We start from the raw sequence: 27,497 nt of genomic DNA on the forward strand, positions 1-27,497 counted from the left end.
ATGAAAAACTATGACTTCCTGTTCTATAACCATATTACTCAAATGAAGAAAATGATGACTAGTGACTCACAATTCTATGATTAAGTGTGTTCATTTTTATTCACTTTTTTTTAATACTTTGTGCATCATAGAAGAAAATTATTTATTTAATGTAACATATGGACTATCAAGCTACAGCTAGATTTTGTTTTATCAGTTACAAAATAGATCATCTACTCCATAAATACAATCCTCTGAAATGATCTATGTACCACAATCTTAAAATTTCCATACCAAGTCACACATAGAAAGCATAGACATAAGTTAGAGATCATTATGCATCTAGGTGAAAGAAGGATGGGAGAAAAAAACTCCAAGGCCAATAAAATTCTTCAATAGATCATCACTCCAGTAATCCTAACCAAAGGTCAATGTTGGTTTTTGCTAAAAGTTACCACAGTTTATTAAGTTACATAGGCATTGGGCTTTCTATTCCTTTCCCCTTAAAGTATAAATTTACAAGGCATTAAAATCTCAAAATTACAGGGGCCGTGGCTGTGGCTCAGTGGTAGAGCTCTTGCCTTGCACATGTGAGGCACTGGAGTTGATCCTCAGTACCACATAAAAATAAATGAATAAAGATATTGAAAAATATATGTTATTTTTAAAAAATAGCAAAATACAAATTGGGACATATACTACTACTGTGTACAGTCAAATATAAACATGAACAATTTGGAACAGGCAGAAATCACTTCACATGGACAGACAACTTGAGAACTACACTCCTGCTAAATGGTTTCCATCAAGAGAAACACCATTAAGGCTTGAATTTTCACATCTAAAATTATAAAATACCAGTTTAGGTTTTCCAAAGAATTCATGTCTTTTCTATCTTCTTGGCTTTGAGTGAACAGCTGTTTACCCCCACCCTCACCCTCACTTACTTGCATTCACCTTTAGACACACTATCCCTCCTGTATACTAGCTCCCATTTTACCATTTCCCTGTATGAATAGGCCTTCACCACCCTTCTCCCTATAGGCTTACTCCTTCCCCTACCTCTTATCTCATGCTCACATTTATCTCCTCATGCCTACTACCTGCCACATATTTATGATGTGTAAGCACATGCTCTTTGGATTCAAACAGCTTGCATTTTAATCAATCTTTGTGACTTATAAGCTGTATGATGTTGAGAAAGTTGTTTAACCTCTGTGAAGCTGCATTTCCTTCTTGGAAAAATAGAGATAATCATAAGACTACTGTCAATAAAATACAATATGTGCCCAACACACAAGTGTTCCAACTGCATATTGTTATTATCTATCAAGAATTAATTGCAAAGACCAATGTACTTACATTCATTTCTAAACTTCTGATAAGTACTATTCCTCTCTACTGGGGCAGAATCAGGCATATGTTTGAAAAATTGTTCTATCTTTCACATTGGGCTATGAGATACAGGAAGTCTTGGGCTACAACTCAAATTAAGTTAATATTATCTTATTAATTACCACAGATCCATATCTACCTGTGCTCAATTAAAGATATAATATTGGTTATTTTATGACATCCAGCAGGAAGAGTTAGAGAACAATCAGATATTAACAATCCATAGCTAAAAGACTATTAAATATTCTTCAGACAACTACACTCAGTCACTTATAGGAGTATTTCATTTTATGCAATTATTTGGTTCCACCAGGATATTTGCCTCAAATTTTCCAAGTCATTTGTTAAAAACAGCAATGTCTCGATCTTAAAGAAAACTTCAGTATTGCAAAATGAGGAATCTCTTTCTGAAGTAAATAATCAACATTCCATTTATGTTTATGTACATTTTAGTATAATTTAATAGTTCTGTAAGATTATAACAAAGCAATGATTATTTTGGCAATATGCAATATAATTTTGATAGCAAGTTCACATTAACTGTAATTAGAGCAAAATGAATAAATATTTAATTATCCATGCGAAAAATAAAGAACTAAACACAAACAAGAAAAACTATCTTTTGCATACTCTTCTAGAAAGGAGCCCAATAAAGGAAATTTAAGTGTCAGTCACTTCTAAGGCTCTCAGACATTTAAAACTTAAGAAAGAGACAGTTGTTCTTATTTGAAATGAAATTCCGAAAACACTTTCTTCCTCAATCTACTTCTGAGGGAGGGGTAGAAGAGAGAGAAAACAAAGAAGAAATAGCATTGTTGAAGCTGTATGACCCCAGACTAACTGCCTGATCTGCTCAATCTATTTAGGGATTAACTAAAGGCATTAAGCTGGTCTAATTATTCTATTAGATTGAGACTCTGAGCAATTCAAATTTTACTTTACAATACCCGTAAAGCAAGAGGCTTCTAAAATGGGTACAAAGGAAATACAAAATTTTCTTTTTATTCACCTGAACCTTGCTCAAAATATATGATTAAGTTTTCTGATATTTCAAAACTATCTAAACACACCCACACATAGTAGCTGGAGATGACAAAGTTCAAGGTTCTTGGATTTTACATATCCTTCAGTTCTATTCAGCCTCCTTTAGATATTAATATATACAGAACAAAAACCAAATAATCACAACTCAGAATCAAACAGTTGCTCTAAAGCTCAAGGAGAGGGAGAAGTTACCTGCCTCCTACATCCAGAATCCCTATATCTGCTACTCCCACTTTTGGCTTTTCTCTTGAGTTACAAAAAAGAGAGACATTCATTTAATGTGCATAAATATTCAGCTTTCCTCTTATTTTAGACTGTTCTTCCCAGAGCTGCTGAAAGTTGTTATTTTAAGTAATTAGCAAATGGATTTTGGGGAAATATCCTATCATCTGAAAGGCAGCAACTCAGCTTGCCACTTCAGAAGAAGCCACTTGTTAGTTCCATTTCCAGTTCTGAATATATTTAAAGCACTTTAGGAAATATTAGATGTATAATCTTTTGAAAGAAAAAAAGTCAAAACAAGAAACAATATTGGACATCATGTTCCATGTCACATTGAGGTGGGGAGGAAGAGAAGTATGCGAGGATAGGGAGATGGGCTTCCTGGGCAGTAGAGCACAAAGAGCAGCTGCAGATGATTGCTAAGAAACTTACCAAAAGGCTTTCTAAAGAAGAAAAAATGCCTGACTGATGTTTTGATTGGACTAGAGGATGCAAGAATGCCTCATGGACACTGAATATCTCACCCAGGATTGGGTAGGGGGCAGACTTTCTTAAACCTATATATCTATATAAACCCATAGACAATAGCCACTCTTAGGTATTCCATTCTTGGGACCCCCCTCCCTTTTTGTGAACTCTGCTATCACTCTAATCAATCCTGTTACTTTGCTCTCACCCTTGTGTTCCATGGATTTTATTGTTCAAATTCATAAGACAAGGGACCCAACTCCATGCTCCGTTTATTTTTTAAGTTAAAAAATAAATAACTTTGTATTATTGTCCCCAACTGCCTCCCCCATTTTGTCTAATTCTAACAGGCCTTAAAGTGAAGTTAAATATCTTCTACACAGTCTCAAAATAACTCTATTATAGGGGTCTCACTCTGAAAATAATCCCAATGTCTCCATAGGCCTCCATTCAATCCCCATCATTAACAGCATATGTACCCCCATCCTTTACAGAGCTGCAGTCCTACCCTTGTCTTAGTACCATATTTGTTAAATATCTCATGCCTGAAACTCATGAGTGTGATTTCACTTGACTTCTTTGCCTAATCCTAAAGACCCTATACCACCATCTCCCATTTCCAAAACTCGGTCGGTTTCTTTTTCGTTTTTTTTTTTTTTTTTGTTTGTTTGTTTTTTTTAAGAGGAGAAATGTAGCCCCAACGCAAACAAAGCTGAACTCCAAGGAAAAATGAAGTCGATGCAACAAAGGAAGAAATGGAAGAAGGGGGGGGGGTGAGATGGGGGATGCGTGTGTCTTCCAAAGGAGAAGCTGCCTGAAGAACTTCTGCAATTTAACGGTTCTGGGGCAGAAGAGGTCTGGTGTGTAAGAAAACAAGAAAGGTGGGTTCCCCACTCTCCTTACCGCCGTAGAGCCAGAAGAAGATGCAATGTATACACGAATCACCATCCTGGGAACAGCGGCTGGCGGTTGTTTGGGTCCTGGAATGAGCCGCGGAGCAGCTGCAGCAAAGGCTGAAATCCAGCTAGGGGCCAAACAGAGGTTGAAAGAGGAGGGTGGGGGAAGGTGGAAGGGGAATTCGACAGAGCCCCGCCTCCACCCTTAGCTGCTTTCAATGGGCTCAGAGCACTGCAGTCCCAGCCCCAAACCCCGGAAGGCACGCCGTTCGCCTCATTTCTAATTTTTTTTTTTTAAATAGGGAATCTCGAATAGCACCGCGAGATCTGTCGAAACCATTGTTGCTGGGTTTTTTGTTTGTTTGTTTGTTTGTTTTTTGGTTTTTTACTATTCCCTCTCCGCGAAGAGGGGAGAAGAAAGAGAGAGAGAAAAAAAAAAAAAGGAATCACTTGAATTGAATTCCACGAAAATGAAGGACCTTTTCCTGTGAAGACTAAAAGTTTTACGCGTAACTTCCTGCTCAGAAATGTACGCAAATCAGAAGGTAGATCTTCCTTAAGAAAGTAAGCTTTGTTGAATCCAAACACTAGTAAGAAAATCCATGCTCTCAAAGGTTTGCTCATTTTAAAACTTATATCATGTAGTGATTTGTTTTTGTTGTTAGCTGGTTGCAGGTATTGGGCACTGAAGTACTTGGACGATGTCCACAGAGGGTTAAAGAGAAGTTTCAGTTTTCTTAAGCCCCGGAAAAGCAGGATTGGTTTCCTTTTTCAGTTTTGTGTTTTCTAAAAAATAGGGGATCTTATGGGAATTTGCAGGAGGCTTGATTTGCAAACCCCAAAACAAAGGAGTAAATTGCAAAATGAAAAAAAAAGAAAAAGAAAATAATGTGTAAGAAAGTGTTTTGTTTTACTTTTCAATTGACTAATGAAAAAGAATTTGAAGCATATATTGATGGAGATGCTGAAATGGTGACGAGAGATGGTTATTTGTATCTCTAGGGAAATGAGCAAACAATTGCTAAGATCCAAGGAGGATGGTAAAAAATGTAGTTTTGAATTCCCAGATTATGTCTAATGAAGAAAGAAATGTGCAAGATGAATTACAGTGGAGAGAGGTAATCAGTCACCTGTCCTAATTTTTTTTTTACTTTTTCTTCGCAATTTTTTCTTCCTGTCCATTCTAGTGGTATTCCACCTTTTGCCAGGCTCAAAAATTGCAGTAGCTCTGGGGACAGAACTCAGTTGGTACAGTGCATGCCTCGAATGCACAAGGCCCTTGGTTCAATCCCCAGCTCCAAAAAAAAAAAAAAAAAAAAAAGAGAAAAAAGAAAGGAAAAAAATTGTAGTCGCTTCTTAGCTTCTTAACTGTTCCCTTCCACTGGTTCTTCCTTCTCCATACTACTTAAAATATTGATTCTATATTAATGTTTACATATGGTCCATATCAAAACTTTGAGAGATAGGTACTATTTTATTAATTTTAGAGTTAAGAAACTGAAACTCAGGAAAACAATTTACTTTTCCAGAGTCATATATCTGGCAACTCCAACTCATTGTCACATACTGCCTGGAACAAGAAAAGTATTCAAAACATTTTAGCATATTTTCTTCCTAAAATACAACTTATATATATCTCAGAAAACAATGTACGTTGGACTACTTAATATTGCTCTCCAGTGAATAACAAAACCTAAATTGCATTTCGAGAGAGCTCCTATCATAATCTGACACTACACTATTCACAAAACCTTACCCACTGCTCACACAAATCTTTCTTATATAATCATTGTTGACCTTTTACTATAATCATCTTTCTCATTTTCACTTTCATGCACTTGCTGTCTATCCTTTTACTTATCTCCTTCATCTTCTCATACCCTCATAACCTTTTCTGACCTCTCCACCTATCCACCTCAACCTTTTTTAGACATAATTTAAAATTTTTATAATCAGACAAGTCAGGGTTCTATAATCACCCTCCTCATTGCTTCCTAGCCCACAAGACAGGAAAATCTTCCTTCTGGTTTTAAATTGGCAAAATAGACATAATTTGTCTGATGCTACCACATTACAACCTGACTCCCTTCAATGGACCACATGTGCTCTCTTTGGACCTGTAGTCTCTTTTAAAGATGAAAAAATAGAGAAAGAAAGAAAACTCTTTCTATTAATTCTACAAACTACAACATGAAATTATACTCAGAGAATTGAATGGCAGAATTAGCAGGGAGTCTGGTGGGCCATGCCTGGGTCATTGAGGAATGGGAAGATGATTTCTGAATTTTTCTTTTCTTTCCTTTTATTTATTTATTTATTTTTCCATGGGGGATTGAACCCAGGGACGCTCAACCACTGAGCCACATCCCAAGCGATTTTTATTTTTTTATTTTGTGACAGGGTCTGCTAAGTTGCTTAGGGCCTCACTAAGTTGCTCAGGGTGACTTTGAACTTGTGATCCTCCTGACTCAGCCTCCCAAATTGCTGGGATTACAGGCATGCACCACCATGCCTGGCATGAATATATTTCTTTTAAATAAAGATGTATTAATCTAAGTGAATAGTCCCCAATAAATTGATTTCTAAATAAAGTTTGATGGTCCTTGTTAATGGACTTGGAATGCAGTTTGTTCAAAGGAACTTTACCAATATGTCTATCCTAGATGTTCACAATATGCAACAGTGGTCCACTTTACCTACCCATCATTACTTACTTTTGAAAAAATATTTATTTTCTAGTTATATGTGGACACAATATATTTTTATTTATTTATTTATTCATTTATTTGTATGTCGTGCTGAGGATCGAATACAGGACCTTGCACATGCTAGGCAAGAAATTTCTCTGTTTAAACTTATGAGAAAATAAAAATTGTATTTATCTCACAATACAAAAAGACTACAAGATTACAATTAAGAAATGTTTAATGAAATATCTACAAAACATTACCATGTCAACTTCATACTAAATTTAGTATTCACAAACATTTCATTTAATTTTTTAAAAAATTTAGATTTAAAACTTTAAAACTTTGTTTCCACATCAGCAGTATTCCCAGGTATCCATAATGGCTGTAGAGAAATCACTGTTAAGCATTATTTAAGTGAATTGCTATGTCCGAATAATTTTAAATTGAAAAACGAAATTATAAAAAGGTTAATAATGTTAATAAATGTTAACAACTTACTATTTATGTTTAAGTAAGATTGTGAGCATATTTGCATTTTCTTATGTTTATACACTGTGGAGTGGTAATTCCAAACATGAATGCCTGGAATCTTGATCCTCTTCAGAGCCTTGATTGTTGGATGAGCCACCAAAAATGTCAGTCAATGATTCCCTGGTTCCCACCTTTCTTCTTTCTCTGACAGACTGTAGATAAGGAATATAACACAAAACACATTAACATATAGGTATCTAAATTATACACACTTAAAATATACTGCATTTTGAAACCTTCCTTTTGTTCATCCCAAGGGTCAACAGAAAGGCATTATCTGTGATGGAGCTAGTGTAAACTAAATACCAGAAAGTCGTGCTTAAGAGTTCTCACCCTGTCTCTGTTACCTGCTATATGGTAAAGTGCATCAGAAAGAAGCAACTTTAGGACTCTGTGCCAAAAGATATCTTACAAGTATGGTGTTCTGAGTTCTGATCATATCCAAAGCTCTGTTTTCATTGTTAAGGCCACTAGAGGGTACAATTCACCCATGGAAAATAAATGTGCTGGTGTTTGACAAAGCAAGACAGGAATTTTAACAGTTCTGTACAGAATACCAACAGAGGAATAAAATGTCATTTCGTACGTTACCCCTGATAAGTTCTAATATCTCAGGGAATAATGACTATTTATAAAATCTTCTGGTGCTTAGAGTAAGGGCCTTGACCCACTTTTCTTTCTTTAGGTATCACTGATTACAGAAAAAGAGTGAGTAAATTCAGTTCTAGTTAGGAAAAGATGAAATGGGGCTATGGTGAAAGAAAATTTCTTGGGTATTATTTCTTTCCAACAAAGGTTTGTTTTGAGATCTCTTTCTCAAATACATACACACACATGCACACATGATAAACCAAAAGGTACCTAAAAGGTCATTCCATCTAACCATTTAATTTTCCACAAAACCCTACCAATAATAACACCATCAAGTGGGCATCCAAAGATAAATACCAGGCTGGGGTTGTGGCTCAGTGGTAGAGTGCTCACCTAGCACATGTGAGGCACTGGCTTCGATCCTTAGCACCACATAAAAATAAATAAGTAAAATAAAGGTGTTATGTCCATCTACAACTAAAAAATATTTTTTAAAAAGTTAATACCTGGGGCTAGGGCTGGGGCTTAGCGGTAGTACACTTGCCTGGCATGTGTGAGCACTGGGTTTGATTCTCAGCACTGCATATAAATAAGTAAAATCTATCAACAACAACCAAAAAAAAATTTTTTTTAAGCTAATGCCTGAGAACACCTCCAGTTACACTCAATCACAATTTCTGAGGCATTTGTGCTCCATTTTTTAAAATCAGATCTAAATATGTGAAAAGGTTTTCCTAAAGTTAAGCTGAGATCTATTTCCTTATGTCTTTTTGATACTAATAATTCCTAGTTATAACTTATCTCTATATTTGTGTGGGAAACTTCTGGGCTCCAATTTAAAATTTCCAGCTTCTCTATTTTTCAGATGTGTTTATATCTAGAGATCTTTCTTCTAAATATGTTTCAGTTTTTACTTTTCTCTCTTCTACAAGGTGTGGTCCCTATCATGTATGGGATTCTCTCTCTAAGTCTTGTGCTTCTCTTTTAGCACCCCATTTGGTGTGGAATAGTATTTCTTCGTGATTTTATTTTATATTTCCCTAATCATTAAAAAGCTGTGCACATTTTCTTTTTTCCTTCAATCATATTTTGTTTGTTTGTTTCACAACAGAGTCTCACTAACTTGTGTAGGGCCTCACTAAATTGCTGAGGCTGGTCTTGAACTTATGATCCTCCTAATTATATATTTTAAAAGTTGTATTGGCAAGTATTAGTTGAGCATATTAATGGTGTTCAGTTTGATATTCCAATACATGTATATAGCATACACTGATCAAATTCAAACATCATTTTCACAACTTCCCCCCAACAACTTTTCCAATTTCCATTAATCCCCATTCTACTTATAAATTGACTTTTTTAGCTTCTACATATGAAAGGAAATGTGGTACTATAATGATCAGTAGTATCATACATTTTGCTGCAAATGACAGGATTCCATTCTTATTTATAGTTGAAAAATACCACACATTCTTTATCCATTCATCCATTAATGGGCACCTAGTCTGATTAACATCCTAGCTATTGTGAATAGCTGCAGCAAAAAAAACAAACAAACAAACAAAAAAAAAAACCATGGGCCTACAGATCTTTGGTATGCTGATTTCATTTCTTTGCATATATACACACAAGTAGGATAAGTGGTATATTCATTAGATTTTTGTCACTGTGACAAAATGCATGATAAAAACAACCTAAATGAGGTAAGATTTTATCTATTTTGGCTCAAGATTTCAGAGGTTTCAGTTCAGGTCAGCTGGTTCCATTGCCTGGGGTCTGAAATGAGGCAGAAAGGAATGGTGGAAGAAAGCTGCTCACTTCATCACTGAGAGGAAGGGAGAGTCCTGGGATAGAACATATACTTCTAGGCATGTCCCCCAGTCACCTACTTCTCACAACTAGACACCCACCTTTATAATTTCCACCACCATAATGCCATTAATCCATTGATGAGGTCAGAACCCTCATGATCCAATCACTTCCTAAGAGCCCCACCTTTGAACATTACTGCATTTGGGACCAACATTTCAACAAATGAGCCTATGGGGTATATTCCAAGTCCAAACCATAATAACTTTATCATAAGTTAGATCTAGCTTTAGTTTTGACGACTCTCCATATACACTGTTCTCTCTAATAGCAGTAATGATTTATATTACCATCAGTAGTAAAGAAGAGTTCCTTTTTCTCCAAATCCTCATCAGAATTTTTAAAATAATAGTCATTCTTACTGTAGTAAGATAGTATTGTGATTTGAATTATCCTGATGGGTAATTATATTGAGATTTTTTCCATATATTTGTTGTCCACTTGCATTTCTTCTTTTGAGAAATATCTATCCAGGTCATATGCCTTTTTAAAAAAAATATTATTTTAGTTGTCAATGTACCTTTATTTTATTTATTTATATGTGGTGCTGAGAATTGAACCCATTGCCTCACACATTCTAGGCAAGCACTGTGCCACTGAGCCACAACCCCAGCCCCATCTGCCCATTTTTAATTGGATTACTTTATCATTGTTATTAATTTTTTTGAGTTATTTATATATTATGGATATTATCCCACTGTTGGATGATCAGTTGACAGATATTTTTTCCCATTCCATAGGTTATCTCTTTATTCTGCTAATATTTTAGTTTGATGTAATCCCATTTGTCAACTTTTGTTTTCTGTGCTTTTGGCGGTCTTATAAAAAAATCATGTCTGTACCAATATCACAAACATTGTAACTAAAATAGCATGGTATTATAGTATAAACAGACATATAGACCAAATGACATAGGGCAGAGATCCCAGAAAAATACCCATGTATCTTTAGCAAACTGATATTCCTTCAATTTCTTTATTTTTCTTTCTTTCTGTCTCTCTCTCTTTTTTTTTTTTTTTTTTTTTTTTTTGGTGCTGGGAATAGAACTCAGGACCTTACACTTTACACATACTAGGCAAGTGCTCTACCACTAAGCCACATCCCTAGACCTAGCCAACTAATTTTCAACAAAAGGACTGGAAACATGCATTTGAGAATGAATAGTCAATAAATGATGCCTAGAAAATTGTATATCTATATGGAGAAGATTGAAATGACTGCTATCTTTCTCCAAACACAAAAAAAATCAACTTAAAATGGATCAAAAGCCTAAATGTAAAGCCTGATGTTCCGAAACTACTAAAAGAAAGCATTGAGGATATATTTCAAGATATTAGTACATGCAATGTGTACCTTTTCACTCATATACACACATACATATTTTTGTTTGAATATTTTCTTTTTTAGAATATTGTCTCAGAACTCTTTGTGTATTTTTCTATTTGTTGTCTTTCTTCATCTCCTTTCCTAATAGAGGCCTTTTCTCATTTATGTGCTTCAGGTAAGTTCTTCAAGCCTCAGGTTGGTCCTCGTACTTTTTTAATGACATCATTTTACGAATGGTGGTTCTTAATTTCAGAATAGTTAAATATATAAATCTTTTCCATTATGATTAGTTCCTTTTGTGAATTGTTTAAAATGTCTTTCCAGACTCTGAAGATATGAAGATATTTTATTTATATTCTTTCATAAAAGTTTTATTGTGGTACTTTTTATTTTGAGATCTGCAATCCATCTACAATTGATTTCTGTGTAAGATTTGAAATATGGGTCAAGTTCTGTTTTGTTTTATCCAAGTAGATACTCCATTATTTTAGCACTAGTAATTGAAAGAAAAATCCATTTCTCACTACTTTGCAATACCCTCTCTGTCAAAATGAAGTGATTATACATGCATAAGTCTCTTTCTGGCTTCTGCTCTGTTCTATTTGTCTATGTATCTACTTTTCTGCCATTGCCACACTATAGTAATTACCACAAATTTAAATATCTTGAAATCTGTTACAGAAAATTCCAATACTTTGTTATGTTTCATAAAGTGTCATGACTGTTCATACTCTTTGTAGTTCCTTTAAAAAAGTCAGTATGTGGGCTGAGGTTGTAGCTCAATGGTAAAGCACTTGCCTAGCACATGTGAGGCCCTGGGTTAAATCCTAAGCACCACATAAAAATAAATAAATAAATAAAGTTCGTATTTTTTAAAGTTAGTATATAAAACTTCAATATACAAATATTATTAATTTTTAGAGTGACCTTGTATCAGCGATTTTCTAAACTCATGTTAATACTAATAATTTATTATATATTCTTTAGTATTTTCTATTTACAGTTACATTTCTCACAAAAAATGGCAGTTCTGTTTTTTTTTCATTTTGAACATCATACCTTTTATTTATTTTAATTTCTTTGTTATAGTAACACCTGCAGAACAATTATTCCTCTTACTGTTGTTGTGTACAAACAATTCCAAAGCTTAGTGGAATGAAATAACAATATTATTATGTTCCAGATTATGTGATTCAGTAATTCAGCCAGGGCACAATAGTAACCATTTGACTTGTCTCTACTGTAAGTAGGACCTCAGCTGGAAAACCTTCAAAGCCTAATAGCTGGAGGTTGAAACCTTCTGTAGGCTCATTTATTCATGTATCTGGTGCCTGTGCTGAGATGTTTTAAACAGTAAGCTCAGCTGTAAATGTTGACTGGAGTGCTTACATGTAGTCTTACTATGTCACTTAGGCTTTCTTATGACATAGTAGTCTCTGATATCTTTTCTTCTTACATTTCAGCTCCGAGCCCAACACACAAGACAGAAACTGTTTTTATGACTCTACCTCAGTAATATCATAGCATCACTTCTCCAAAGAGCTATACTGAAGAAACAAGGGAAACAAGACTTAAAGAGACCACAGAGTTACTTTTAAGATGATGTAGGATTGCTTCAAAGGCAAAGGTAATTTATTATTGAAATAAGATAACATCATTTGAAGTCTCATTGTGAGTACAGTAGTTACATCTCGATTCGGCCACTCAATCCAAAATAATCTTATTTATTTCACTTAGCATGATAATCTCATGAGATTATCCCTTATAGATTATCCCTTACATAAATCCCTTATATATTAATATGAAATTTGAGAGATTATCATGCTAAGTGATATAAGCCAATCCCAAAAAACTAAAGGTCAACTATTCTCTCTGATATGTGGATGCTAACACACAACAAGGGTGCAGGGAGAGGAGGAACAGAAATTCAGTGGATTAATCTGATTCAAATATATGATATGTCAAGATCATTGTACTGTCTGTCATGTGTAACTAATTAAAACAAATAAAAAAAGAAATTCAGTGGATTAGACAAAGGGGAATTAAGGGAAGGGAGAAGGGAAAGAATAAGAAAGACAGTGCAATGAATGTGACATAACTTTCTTATGTATATATATAAATACACCACAGTGAATCTCAATATTGGGTACATCCACAGGACTGGGATTCCAATTCAAATAAGATGTATTCCATGTTTGTAAAATATATCAAAATAGACTCTACTGTCATGTATAAACTATAAAGAACAAATTAAAAAAGAAAAAACTTAAAGGAAAAAAAGTTTTTTAAAAAAGAAGTTAATTTCCTACTATCCTAATATTATTTTATCTTATAGATTTTATATAGTATAAAATAATTATTGGCAGGGATGTGGTACACAACTATAATCCCAGAGGCTCAGGATGCTGAGACAGAAGGATCAGAAGTTCAAAGCCAACCTCAGCAACTTAGAGAGGCCCTAAGGACCTAGTTAGACCCAGTCTCAAACTAAAAATAGTATAAAAAAGGCTGGGGATGTAGCCCAGGGGTTAAGCACCTCTGGGTCTAATCCATGATACCAAAAAAATTATAATAATAATTACAGGTTTGATCTACATGTGTATATTTTGTGTAAATTACATGTTGCCTTTTATAATTGTCCATTCATTTCAAAGGACCATGCCCTTCAAAATACATGAGTCATGCAGATATCACAGTTCTTGGCTAATTTTGATATTTATATTAGAAAAATATTGTTGAGTTTACTGTGTAACATTAAATATAGAATAGTCTCCTTTAAACATCTTATTTAAAGGAGAAAAGATGTGAATGAAAATAGTTAAAAAACAGCTAAGATACGGTTGGGCTAGGTGGCTTATGCCTGTAATTCCAGCAGTTTGAGAGATTGAGATAGGAAGAACACAAATTTGAGGCCATCATCAGCAACTTAGGAAGACCTCATTTCAAATTTAAAAAATTAAAAAGTGATGAGGATTTATCTCAGTGGTACAGTGCCCCTAGGTACAATCTCCAGTACAGTATAGAAAACAATAAAACTAAACCAGCCCAAATATACATATTACCATCAGAGGAGCACAAATAGTATTACTGCTTACTAATTAGAAAAAAGGAGATAGAGACCATAGAAAGCTAATGTCAATGTGCTGAAAGAGACAGTTAATCAACATAGAGTCTAAAGCCAACACAAAAGTCCCTTATATATTAATATGAAATAAAGAGATGCTGAAGTTTTAGTTCAGTGGTAGAGCAATTGCCTAGTGTATGTGAGGCACTGAGTTTGATCCTCAGTACCACTTAAAAATAAATAAGTAAAGGTATTGCATCCATCTACAATTAAAAATATTTTTTCAAACAATTAAGTCATTTTCAGGGCTGGGGCTAGGGCTCCGTAGTAGAGTGCTTGCCTAGGATGTGTGAGGAACTGAGTTCGATTCTCAACACAACATATAAATAAATGAAGACCCATCAACAACTAATAAAATATTTAAAAAAAAGAAAAGACATTTTCAGATAAACAACACAGAATTTTTCACTATAAGTCCCACACGAATTGAAATACTAAAGGAAGCATTTCATGGAAAATAAAGATTATAAATGAAAGCTGAGATGCAGCAAGTACTGAAGAGCCAACAGAATTATAAATATTTCAATAAATCTGAAGTGAAGAATAACTTTGTAAAACAATGATAATATCTTGCAGCTTTAAATATGTATACAACTAACAGAATTGAGAAAAATTATAAGTTATATGTGTAATGACATGTGTACCTTCCCATGAAGTAAACCATAGACCCAGATTATTTCTTTGAAAAATTCTACAAAATGTTTATGGAATAAATAATAACAATTTTGCCCATTTTCTTTCAGGTAATAGAAGAGAGATAGTTCCCAATCACTTCAAAATCAGCTTAGTATTAATTCTAAAGTTTAATGAATATATTACAAGAAAAGGAATCCAGGACAGTGGTACTCTTGAAAAACAGAAGCAAAGTTGCTAAACAAAACACTATCAAACCAAATTCAGTAATGTGTGAAGGGTAATTCTTTCTGGGCAAGTTTAGTTATTCTAAATGTTAAGCCGAGCACTGAGCACCAGTTACTAATCCCAGGGGAGGACTCTAATAATTTATGCCCACTTTATCTTTATTTTGAAGTCAACAAGGAAAATTCAATGCAGTCAAGCATAGAAGAAACAAAGATCAGCTTCAATGTGTGTTTGTTCCCCCCATGGCTAGCATATCCTCCCCAGCTTAAATGGGATAGTTGGTTAAGTACATACTTTTGTGCCTCAGAGGAAGAAGGACAACCCAGGAGTCTGAATGACCATACTGAAAGCTGGAGGCATGCCTGAAGACCATTGATACATATATTTAGCAGAACAAAGGAACATTCATTGAGTATGAGACAAGGAAACATTGCCATACCAGGCAATAAACTTGACACAGGCCATGTGGTCACTTAATCTCTAAGTAAGGAAATACTTTCTCCTCAAGATCCATATTTTTAAAATTATTTGTTCTTTTAATTATGTATAACAAGAGAATTTATTTTGAAACATTCTAAAGCATGGAATGTAACTTCCTATTCTTGTGGTTGTACATGATATGGAGTTACACTGGTCATGTATTCATATATGAACATGGGATAAAGTAATGTCTGATTCATTCTACTGTCAAGACTCATTTTTATTAACTGAATGGGGGGGGTCAAAAGATTGCAGAAAAGTGATTGTCTTTTCCAAAACTAATAATTTATGGTTGGTTCAATATTTAAAAGTATCATTGTCTCATTAACCAAAGGAAGGAGAAAAATCATATGATCATCTCAATAGGAGAAATATAATTTGATAAATCCAACAACCCTTCAAGATTAAAAAATAGTAAGCTAGAAATAAAATAGACCTGCTTTAATATGATCAAAGATGTGTACAAAGACCTAAAGTGAACACAATACTGAAGTTTTTTTTGTTGTTTCTGAGAATAGAACATGAATACCTACTATTACCTCTTCTATTTAATATTGTGCTAGCTATTCCAAACAGTACAAGAATATTAACATAAAAGAAAGTAAAAAAGGCATAGTGATTGGAAGGGAAGAAATTTCATTGTAAATAATATTTATGCACATACAAATACAAAAATCTCTAGGTAAACTATTTAAAATAATATTTTAATATTATTTTTTAAAATATTATTTAAATAATAAATTTAATAACACAACTGTGAACAGTACTGTTGTATTATCAAATTTATTATTTAAAATAGTTAAAAGGTTCTCCAACACATAATGGATATAGAAAATCTTTTAAAAACTTAATCATATTTAAAATAACATAAAAACCATATTGAAGGAGACGAACAAAGCTGGCAGACTAACACTACACAATTCCAAGACTTATGATAAACTACGGTAATCAATACAGTGTGGTATTTGTGAAAGAGTAGACTACTAGATTAATGGAACAGAATAGAGACCATAGAAATATACCCAAATAAGTATCATCAACTGTGTCAAAGGAGCAAGGTCTATACAATGGAGAAGACTGTCTTTTCTACAAAATGTGCTGGAACAATTAGACTTCCACATTAAAAAAAAAATCCAGTCTCAGATGCTGTACCCCTCACAAAAATTAACTTAAAATGGATCACAAACCAAGATGCAAAACACAAAAGTACAAAACTGCTAAATGATAAGAGAAAGTCAAGAACACCTCAGATTTGGTGATAACTTTTTATATACACCACCAAAGGTACAATCCATGTAAGAAAAAATTGATATTCTGGGCATCATTTATAAAAATACTGTTAAGGGACAAAAAAGAATCCACAGACTGGAAGAAATATTTGCAATAGACATATCCTATAAAGGACTGTTATTTACACAAAATATAAAAAACAACTCTTAAAATTTAACAATAAAACACAATTCATTTTAAAAATTGTCCAAATATCTTAACAGACCCCTCACCAAAAAAATATTAGAGATAACAAATAAGCATATGAAAAGATGTCCCGGGACATATGTCATCAGATGCAAATAAAAACAATGAGACATTACCACACACCTATTAGAATGACCAAATCTAATACCAATTACTGGTGAGGATGAGGAAAAACAGGAACTGTCATTCATTGTGTGTCGGAGTAAAAAATGACTGGTACAGCTACTTTGGAAAACAGTGGACATTTTCTTAAAAATAAGACACACTCAACATATGATCCAGCAATCATGCTCCTTGCAATTTACCTAAACTTACATCCACAGAAACCTGCACATGGATGTTTATAGAAGTTTTAGTCATAGTTTCCAGCACTTAAAAGCTACCAAGATGTCTTTCAGTATGTCAATGGATAAACTACAGTGCATCTGGAAGTAGAATATTACTAGCACTGAAGAGAAATGAGGAATTGAGCCATGAAAAAACATGGAAGAAACTTAAATTCATGATATGAAGTAAAGAAGCCAGTATGAAAAAGGTACATACTGCATGATGACAACTATAACATTTGGGAAAAGGCAAAACTATGTTTATGGTCAGTGGCTTCCAAGGATTAGAGGGGAGGGGAGAATGAATGGGAGGAACAAAAAGAACTTTTAGAGCAGCAAAACTACTATGGCTTATACTATTATGGTAGACATATATAATTATAAATCTGTTCAAACCCAAGAAGGTACAACACTAATAGAGAACCCTAGTGAAAAATGTGTACTTTGGATGATAACACATCAATGTAGATCTATCAATTTTAACAAATGTGCTTTTCTGGTGTGTGATGATAATAATGAGGAGATATATATAAAATAAGGGATAAATCTCCATAACCTCTGCTATATTTTGCTGTGAACTAAAAACTGCCCTAAAATAAGGCATATAAAAATAACAAAAAATATTTGCTATAGTTTGAAACTTATAGTCAGTGGCTTCCAGGGCCCCCAAAGGCCATGTGTTAAAGTTTTGGTGCCCATTCCATGGAGTTATGTTGGGAAATGATAGAACCATTAGGAGGTGAGGCCTAGTAAAAGAAATTTAGGATATTTGGGTCATGCCCTTGCAGGAGGTGTTGGGAACCCATTTCCTTCCTCTCCATCTCTTTGCTTCCTGGCTAGCATTAGGTGAAAGCTTAATGTGATCCTGCCATAATATACTGCCTCATCACAGACCCAAAAGCAATCAGCCAAGAAATCATGTATTAAAACCTCAAAAACCTTAGGGCTAGGGCTGTGGCTCTGTGGTAGATCACTCCTCTAGCATGGGTTCAATCCTCAGCACCACATAAAGATAAATATATAAAGGTATTTTGTCCATCTACAACTACAAAATTAAAAAAAAAAAACTCCAAAACTGTGATCTGAAATAAACCTTTTATCACTATAATTATCTCAAGTGTTTTGTCACAGTGGTAGAAAGCACCAACACAATATCAAATACATAAAAATAAATGTATTTTTTAATGTCAGTACTAGTTACATAGGTGTGTTTATTTCATGACAAATTATTGAACTGTATCGATGATTTGCAAACATTTTGTCTATGTTATATATAGATGTTATATACTTTAATAAAACATTTCTTTTATAATAATAATCCCAGAGACATATAAAATGAATGAATCTTAGCAATGTAATGTTAAGTGAAAATTATAAGTCATAGAAGATATATATAGCCATGAATCCTTTGTATAAAGTTAGAAATGCCTAATATTGTGTGTGTGTGTGTGTGTTCATGTAACAATATATTCTTAAATGCAATAATGCTAAATAAAACAGGAAGCCAGGGCATGATAAACGATTCAGAGTAGGTGAGCTTGAAGAATGGAATTGTGGGAGGAAATATGTGGTTAAATTTGAAATTTCTATCAAGGACTAGATTTTCTTTTAAGTGTAGATTTACATGTATTTGTTACATTGTAAAAATTGATTTAGAAAACACATAACTAGTAGTGTAGTTCACACATAAGATCATGTTGGGCATAGTGGCACATGCCTATAATCCCACCAGGTTGGGAGGCTAAGTCAGGAGGGTCATGAGTTCAAAGCCAGCCTCAGCAATTTACTGAGGACCTAAGCAACTTAGCAAGACCCCATATTAGTTTTGTGTAGTGCTGATAACCCACACAATTATTCAGTGTTCAAATATATTTTAAAAGGATGCAATTCATTATACCCTATTGAAAAAATACACTTTGGTGTACTGAAATCTCTGCTAATTTCTGCAGAAGAGATATGTGATGATATATATTTAACTTTGCTTAATCTCATGATTTCAATTTTATTTAGTTATAAAACACATTTCCTATTAACATTCAACACATCAATGTTTATAGCAGCTCAATTCACAATAGCCAAGCTATAGAACCAACTTAGGTGTCCTTCAAAAGAGGAATGGATAAGGAAAATGTGGTATATACACACAATGGAATATTACTCTGCCATAAAGCAGAATGAAATTATGGCATTTGCTGGTAAATAGATGGAACTGGAGAATATCATTCTAAGTGAAATAAGCCATTCTCCAAAAAACAAAGGCTGATTATTCTCTCTGATATGTAGATACTAACCCACAACAACGAAGAGTAGGAAGGGGAAGAATAGAAGTCCACTGGATTAGACAAAGGGGAATGAAGGGAGGGGGCGCAGAATAGGAATAGAATTAATCAGACATAACTTTCCTATCCTTGTATATGAATACATATCCAGGGTAACTCCACATCATGTGCAACCACAAGAATAGAAACCTAATTAGAGTAAACTATATTTGATGTATGTACAATATGCCAAAAGGCACTCTACTGTCATGCATATCTAAAAAGAACAACAACAACAAAATAGCATTCAACATTCTGAGGGACACCAGTTTAGGTAACACTGTTCTAGCATGATACATTCCTAGTGAATACATACTGACTTTTTATGATCAACATATCCATTCAAAGGTGTCTTAATATATTTAGAATCTTTCTTAGGATTCCATTGTTTCATTAAAATAAATAAATGATACTTTTCATTATTTGTTTTATGGAATCAGTTTTATTCTTATTAAGATTACTATTAATTATTCATAAATTTTGTTTGCTAATTTTCTTACTCTTCTAAGAAATTGTTCCCCCTTGCCTTGTAGAGCCTGAGAATTAGTTTAAGAGTACCATGTGTGAATACAGTTTATCTGTTAAGTATGTGAAATGGGGTCATATACCATACAAAGATAAATTACTATTTTACAAAAAGATACATTATAGAAAAGAACATTTCTAATCCTACACTGCAAGATGATAAACATTTTTGCCAATTTTATTATGTCCCAAGTTGTATGTAATTCATTGTCATTTAACTCTTCATAACATTATTATGAAATAGCTTTTAATATCCATACTTGACAGAGCATAAAAAAGGGCATAATATTTAAGTAACTTGCTCAAGGCCATGTAAGTAGTAAAGAGAGAAGCAATGTTCCAAATATGATTTATTTAAATCTATATATTTTAACTGCTATACTATACTGCCTCCCTGAGGACAAAGATCATATTTAACTAATTTCTTAGTGCCTTAGAAAGCCTAAGATAGTAGTTTCTCAAAAACTGCTGAATGAATGAATGAATACATTTCACTTGGGCCAAAAGGTTTTCATGCATTGAAATAATTTATGAGCTTTAGGAAAATATCTCTATCAGTCTTAGAATTTGATTCCTGTTTATTAATGCTGTTCTACATTTATCAGTTCATGAAAATAGGTATAAATACCATTAATGTCTTTCATAATTAATCCTTAAAATTCTGGAAATTAAACAAAAGGAGATTTTAAAAACAGCTTAACAGATTTCTACATACCCTTGAATAAAGGACTATATGGTGTGAGGTCTGTGTGGATAAATCCATCCATGTGACCAACAAAGTCATTTTTAAGGTTTGATTTTCTAATGAGAATCTATTAATTTACTAGAGAGTGATCATCCTAGATATGATAGTATTGGCACCATTTGCTAAATTATAAGGGAACTACGGAAAATTACTTCTAATTTTTTTTTTTGTCAATTTACCAACCATAGAATACCTACCGTATTTCCAGGAGTTTAAATGTCACAAGACAAAACAAATCTAAGTAAATATATGTAACACATGTTTGTGATAAATGCAGTAAAATAAAAATAAACAAGAATCTGATATGTGGATGCTAACACAAAGGAGGAGAGAAGGGGGAGATTAAAAGTTCATTGGATTAGACAAAGAGGAATGAGGGAAGGGAGGGGGGATAGGAATAGGAAAGTCAGTGGAATGAATCAGACATAACTTTCTTATATACACATATGAACCACAGTGAATCTCCACATTATGTTTAACCATAAGACTGGGATCCCAACTAGAATAAGATATACTCCATATTTATATAAATTTGTCAAAATATACTCTATTTTCATATATAACTAAAAAGAACAAATAAAAATAATATGGTAAAAATAGAATTTATGGGAAGAGATTTATTAAGACAAGGTGGATCTGGTAAAGTTACTTTCATTCAAAAGACAATTTACTGGTGAATTACCACATGCCAGGCACTATGCTAGTTATGAGAAAGACAGGAATGCATTTACACAGGACTTCCACAGTTAAGAGGTTCATAGTTTGGAGGAAAGACTGATGAGGGCTGGGTTTGTAGCTCAGTGGTAGAGTGCTTGTCTTGCACGTATGAGGCCCTGGGTTCAATCCTCAGCACCACATAAAAATAAATAAATAAATAAAATTAAAGATATTTTTAAAAAGACTGATGAGAAAAAATATATAGTGCTAATTGAAAAGTGTTATAGAGAACAGTATATATCAAATGGGTAAAATAGTGTGGGAGTACAGTAAAAGTAAAAAACAAGTCTTGGGAAAATTGGGAGAAGTTTGCTGAGACACTTGTTTCTCTTAAAATGATATTTATATTGTTTTGAACATGTAATCACATTGTTCAAAATAAAGCAATATAACTAGGTTTATATTGAGTCATGTTCCTATCCACTCCTTCCATATACTACTAGACTATTAACTGCTTTTATCCTCTATTTAGGATACTTAGAGTATTTCTTTATGTAAATACAACAAAATGAAGGTCTGTCGTTATCATTTCCCTCATTCCTTCATTTGTTCAGAGGTAGCATACTTTAAGATACTCTTCTGTTTTCACTTGATTTTATATCTTGGAATCTTTCCATGTCCTCATTTTTTGTTTATTAAAGAGACGTACAGCACTCCACTGAAAGGATGAACCATAATTTTTAACAGAGTGATAGACATTTGAATTATTTACAGTATTGTATTGGTACAAACAGTGCACCAATAAATGGCTTTATATACATATGTAAGTATAGCTCTAGATACACATTCTCAGTAGAATTGCTGAGTCAAAGGAAAAATTCATTTTTTTATTGCCAAATTGCATTTTATGAGAATTGTAATAACAAAATGTATGACTATTTCCTGATGTTGATTGGTTAAAGTTCACTCTCACTGTAGTTTTTTAAAAGTTTTTTTTTTTTAGTTGTAGATGCACACAATACCTTTATTTTTATGTGGTGCTGAGGATCAAACCCAGAGCCTCATATGTGCCAGGTAAGTGCTCTACCATTGAGCTACAACTCCAGGCACTATAGTTTAGTGTGTATTTCCCTTTTTATGATTAATGTTGCATTTATCACACATATGAGGAATTTGTACCTTATTTGGGTGAACTGTGCTTTCATGATCTTTGCACATTTTTTCTTAGATTGCTTGCCTTTTCCTTATCAATTTCTATAATTCCTATACAAACAATGAAATTAGCTCTTGTCTGTGATTCTAGTTGCAAGTGTTTTTCCAGTTTTTGTTTTGTCATTAAAAATTATGATGGCAGTTTTTTTGTCATGCAGATGATTTTATTATTCTAAAATAAGTTAACATTATCAATGCTTTCTTTCATCTGAAGTTTAAACCATTATGAAAAGGCTTATTCCTCTATTATAAAGCAATTCATTGGTGTTTTCTCCATGTTCTTTAATAAGCTTTATTTTTTAAATTTTGGTGTTCATTCTGGGTATACAGTATATATTACAATAATCTCTTTACTCCTGTCTTTGATTTTTACTGGAATATTTTAAAGGAAATTGCAAACATCATACCAGTTTATTCTTTATTACTGCAGTATGCATATCTGACTAAGAGGAACTGTTTTTTCACGATTGCCGCATCATTATCATACCCCAAATCAACAATAATTCCTTAATACAATCTAACAGACTAGGTTAAATTTTTCATAGTTATCTCAAAGATGTGTTTTTTACAACATTTTTATTATTGTATGGAAACAAGGTCTACATATCACTGATTTGGTTGTTATATCTCAATTTTTTTCTTTATCTAATTGTTTGTCTCTCTATTATGTACAAAAATTTAAGAAGTAGACATAGGATAGCAGTGTCACTGTTTCAAATTGGATTTAAAGCCTTCTTAAATTTTTTGCTAAAATAAAAAGGATTTATACAAACAATAGCATTTAGGTTAGCCCAGAATATCAAGATGTGATTCATAAAAAAGTATTTTTTTGATAAATATGAACTTGATGGCATTAATCTTAGGAACTTCAAATAGTTCCTTGTGAACATACTTATCTGTTCTCATTTTGTATACTTATTGTTATGTTGGAAATATTTTCTTAAAGGAGAACAAACTAATTTGGGGAATTTGCCATATTTTAAGTACAGTATGTACAGTGCCCCTGAACCAATGTGTTTGAAATGCAGTGATCAAAGCTTGGAGTACTTGAGATAAAGTTCAAAAAGGAAGGCAGATGCTGTATATCCAAAGGATTTAAAATCAGCATGCCACAGTGACGCTGTGAAATCAGTGTTTATAAGCATTTCACTTCACAGTAACTGAGCTGTGAGGCAAACCTGGGTGTCCTTCAACAGATGAATGGATAAAAAATAGGGAGATAGATATATATAATATATATGTAATGTATATATATATATATAATGTATGTGTGTATATATATATATATATATATCTTATCCATAAAGAAGAATAACTTTATGACATTTACTAGTAAATGGATGGTTCTGGAGACTATCATGCTAAGTGAAATAAGCCAATCTCAAAAGATCAAAGGTTGAATGTTTTTGATGATATGGGGAAGCAAACCATAATAAGGGTGCAGGTGAAGAAGTTCAGTACATTTGACAAAGGAGAATGGACAGAGGGAAGGGAGATATGAATAGGAAAGACAGTGGAATGAATCTAACATAATTTTCCTATGTAAATATATTTTTGTAAAAACCTAAGTGAATCCCACCATCATGTACATCCACAAGAATGGGGTCCTAATTAATATATTAATGTGCATGTATAATTTTATCAAAACAGATTTTACTGTCATGTATAACTAAAAAATCAATAAAAAAGAAAGCAGATGCTAAACCATGCAAGGCTTCCTAGGGACAGTAAAGATTAATGTTTCATCCTGATAACAAAGGAAGTAATTGAAAAGTTTTAATTTTGCAGTTATACACCTTGAACTCAAAAATTATGAATATTTCTATGTGTAATTAAGCAGCTTACATAAAATACATATAATATTTGGTTCTCATCCACTAATATGTGAGTTACACTGAGTGAATTTTTTGAAAACTAAATAAATTTTGTTGTCAAGGCAGGAAATATGCTGTTACCTTTCTGTCCACATTTCCACTAACTCCCAAAACTTACTCAGAACTAGAACTGACTTGCTACCTGACATATAATCATTCAGGATTCAAAAATTTCTACTTGAAGAAAATGTTGTATTTTGAAAAAAGAAAATTAATGCAGTCATTATCATTTCAGATGTTATTTCAGTGCCATTCATTTGCCTTCCTACTTACACAAGATGTGTATTTTCTCTGTGATGAAAGCTGCAATTTCATTCTTGTTGATCTATTTTTAGAATTCCATTTCCTCATATACTGATCTCCAACGTGCATTTTATCATTTAATAATCACCAAATGAGAATTAACGAGCTTATAGTAGACAAATTAGATGTTAAAATAAAAGTAGATTTCTAGTGAATCACATTAATGATGTGCTATTCTTGTGGCAGCTGTATACATTTTTCCATGGTTGTTTCAATTGCTCAAAATCAACCTTCTTCAAGCATGTTGAAACAGAGAGAATACCAGAATTGAAGTCAACCAGAATAGAATTGCAAACTCAATTCTGCTATGCATTTGTAGTATATCTCAGAGAGCCAGCTTCTCAGAACCATCTATAAAATGTAAACAGTTGTGCCTAATATATAGAGTTTCAGTTAGCATGAGTGAGATCACTTATCAAAACACAAATGACTTGTTCAGTATAATTATGATGCTCTAATGTGTTTTTTAAATAGAGAGAAGAGAGAGATAATTTTTTTAATATTTATTTTTCAATTTTCAGTGGACACAACATCCTTTTTTTTTATTTTAGGTGGTGCTGAGGATCGAACCCAGTGCCCCGCGCATGCCAGGCGAGTGCATTACTACTTGAGCCACATCCCCAGCCCCTATTGTGGTTTTTAATACACTATTAATGGTACATTTGAGAAATTTGAGGTATATTAGCATTTCTCAGTATATATTTGCAGTTTGTTGATAATCAGTTTTTCATTGATAATTAATATAGGTCACCAGTGATATATCTCAGTGATAATCTCTCATTGAAAGTATTTGAGAGATCATTGATTTTATTATTTGTGCCCTTAGTGAATCCACATATATTTTTATAAATTACATAATCAAAATTTCTAGACAAAGTGATCATGTCTAGTTTTGCTTCATTCTAATATATTCTGTTCTTTTTCTGCTATATATTTATTTTCTACTTAAAAACAATATTACCATAAATGATTTTCATTTCTCAGGCAACACCATCATGAATGCAATTGAGTTATGCTAACAATCATCAAATAATATTTCTATTAAGGTGGACACACTTGCTCTAAGAAATGTAATGCCTGCTTTGTTTCACTGCACTCATGGACCCAGAGCATCACAACAGGTTTGAGAGTACTAAGGGAGCATTTCTCAGATGCTATGTGAACCAATTCTCTTAGATGCTACATGATTTCTCTTATTTTTTCCCTCTATTTAATGTAGAAATGCATTCTATGCCAAAAGAAGGCATAGGATCCACTGCCTCTTAAGTTACCACTTACTAATCATGATTGATGTTTCTTGCTGCTAGTAGTACTTCTAGACATTTTAATATTAAGGCTGCTGATGTCCTTGCCTGGGAGAGCTATATGGACTGAAGATGCCATCTCCCACCTGAGATTACTAGTATTCATGCTCTTGATAAATCTGTGTCAGGTTTGAACACTTAATATTTCCTGAAAACATTGGTGTGGGCTGGGGCTGTAGCTCAATGGTAGAGTACTTGCCTAGCACGTTTGACGCACTGGGTTTGATGCTCAGACCACATAAAAAATAAACAAAGGAATTGTGTCCATCTTCAACTAAAAATATTTAAAAAGAACATTGGTGAAACGGTTCATTACATTTTCCTCTTTCTTCACTCCTTTTCTTTTGTGTTATCTCTTTATTATTAAAATATAAGTCCCTATGAATGAGCTAAGGTAATAAATAATCTAACTGGGTGATATATACCTATGCTATAACTGGAATCACCCTAATGGGACTGACCTATAATCTTTGAACTTATCTTGAATTTTTGAAATTTCCTTCCATAAGGAAGAATCAATTTCCAGAGTTTTCTTTTTACATTTTATTGTGGTATTTAATGCATTATTAATGGTACATTTGAAGAATTTGAGATATATTAGCATTTCTCAGTATATATTACCAGTTAGTTGATAATCAGCCCTTCAGGTAGCTAGGCCCTGGCACTGCTTGTCTATCCCACCAAATCTCCAAGTATGCTCACACATATCAAAAACCTAAATGGAATAGACCTTGGGGGCATGCTGAGGCCCCCCCTGAAACTTTCTCTTCTTTTTTTTTAAAAAAACTTTGTAGTATGTACTATCTTCTGTATCTTCACTGAGGAATCAATTATTGGAGGAATAGGAAAATAAGCACTCTAAGTTTGATTCAAAAGCCCAAATTGTCACATAACAAATAGCCCAGAACTATGTGACATCCTCCCCTGGCACAACTAGGGTAATAGGACAAATTTGGGATATTATCTAGATTTCAAGTTAGTTCTTTTGGGAATTAGCACTCTTGTTTAAGATGAGGATTTTTCCTTCAATTCCTGCTCCCTCTTACTTCAAAGAAGTAGACATCCAGCCTCTCTAGAGGTGACATGTTCAAATACCACTGTTCATTCACTGTGCATTATTAAAGCCTCAAGCTTACAGTATATAAGTGAAAAAAAGCTTATTTTACCTTTCTTGCAATAATTTATTTCAGAGTGAAGATAAAACTTTAATGTGTACTACAAAGGTTTTTACAAGGACATTAAGCCTCAATTACAAAGCACCAGGCTCACATAATTAGGAAA

At 33.3% G+C, this 27,497-nt stretch overlaps 2 protein-coding genes across 13 annotated transcripts in view; one reads left to right on the top strand and one right to left on the bottom strand.

Moving 5' to 3' along the window:
- Sh3bgrl (SH3 domain binding glutamate rich protein like) overlaps positions 1-4,211 on the bottom strand; it is a 75,403-nt gene extending 71,192 nt beyond the window's left edge. Inside the window, exon 1 of the mRNA XM_005328829.4 lies at positions 4,012-4,211. Within this exon, the coding sequence (XP_005328886.1) occupies positions 4,012-4,056 (45 nt within the window). The 5' untranslated portion in view covers positions 4,057-4,211. The remainder of the gene's footprint in view (positions 1-4,011) is intronic.
- Positions 4,212-4,307: 96 nt separating this feature from the next.
- Positions 4,308-27,497, top strand: part of Hmgn5 (high mobility group nucleosome binding domain 5) — a 55,010-nt gene continuing 31,820 nt past the window's right edge. For 2 of the 12 annotated variants that reach the window (XM_078034596.1, XM_078034597.1), the window contains exons 1-4: positions 4,308-4,549; positions 12,475-12,638; positions 22,527-22,597; positions 25,464-25,588. The gene's annotated coding sequence lies outside the window, so the exon portion shown is untranslated. Of the gene's footprint in view, positions 4,619-5,006; positions 5,123-12,474; positions 12,639-22,526; positions 22,598-25,463; positions 25,589-27,497 lie in introns of those variants that run through there. The other 10 variants (XM_078034598.1, XM_078034601.1, XM_078034606.1 and 7 more) reach the window with 8 other exon arrangements.

Source organism: Ictidomys tridecemlineatus, chromosome X (assembly GCF_052094955.1).
Source record: "Ictidomys tridecemlineatus isolate mIctTri1 chromosome X, mIctTri1.hap1, whole genome shotgun sequence".
Lineage (NCBI taxonomy): Eukaryota > Metazoa > Chordata > Mammalia > Rodentia > Sciuridae > Ictidomys > Ictidomys tridecemlineatus.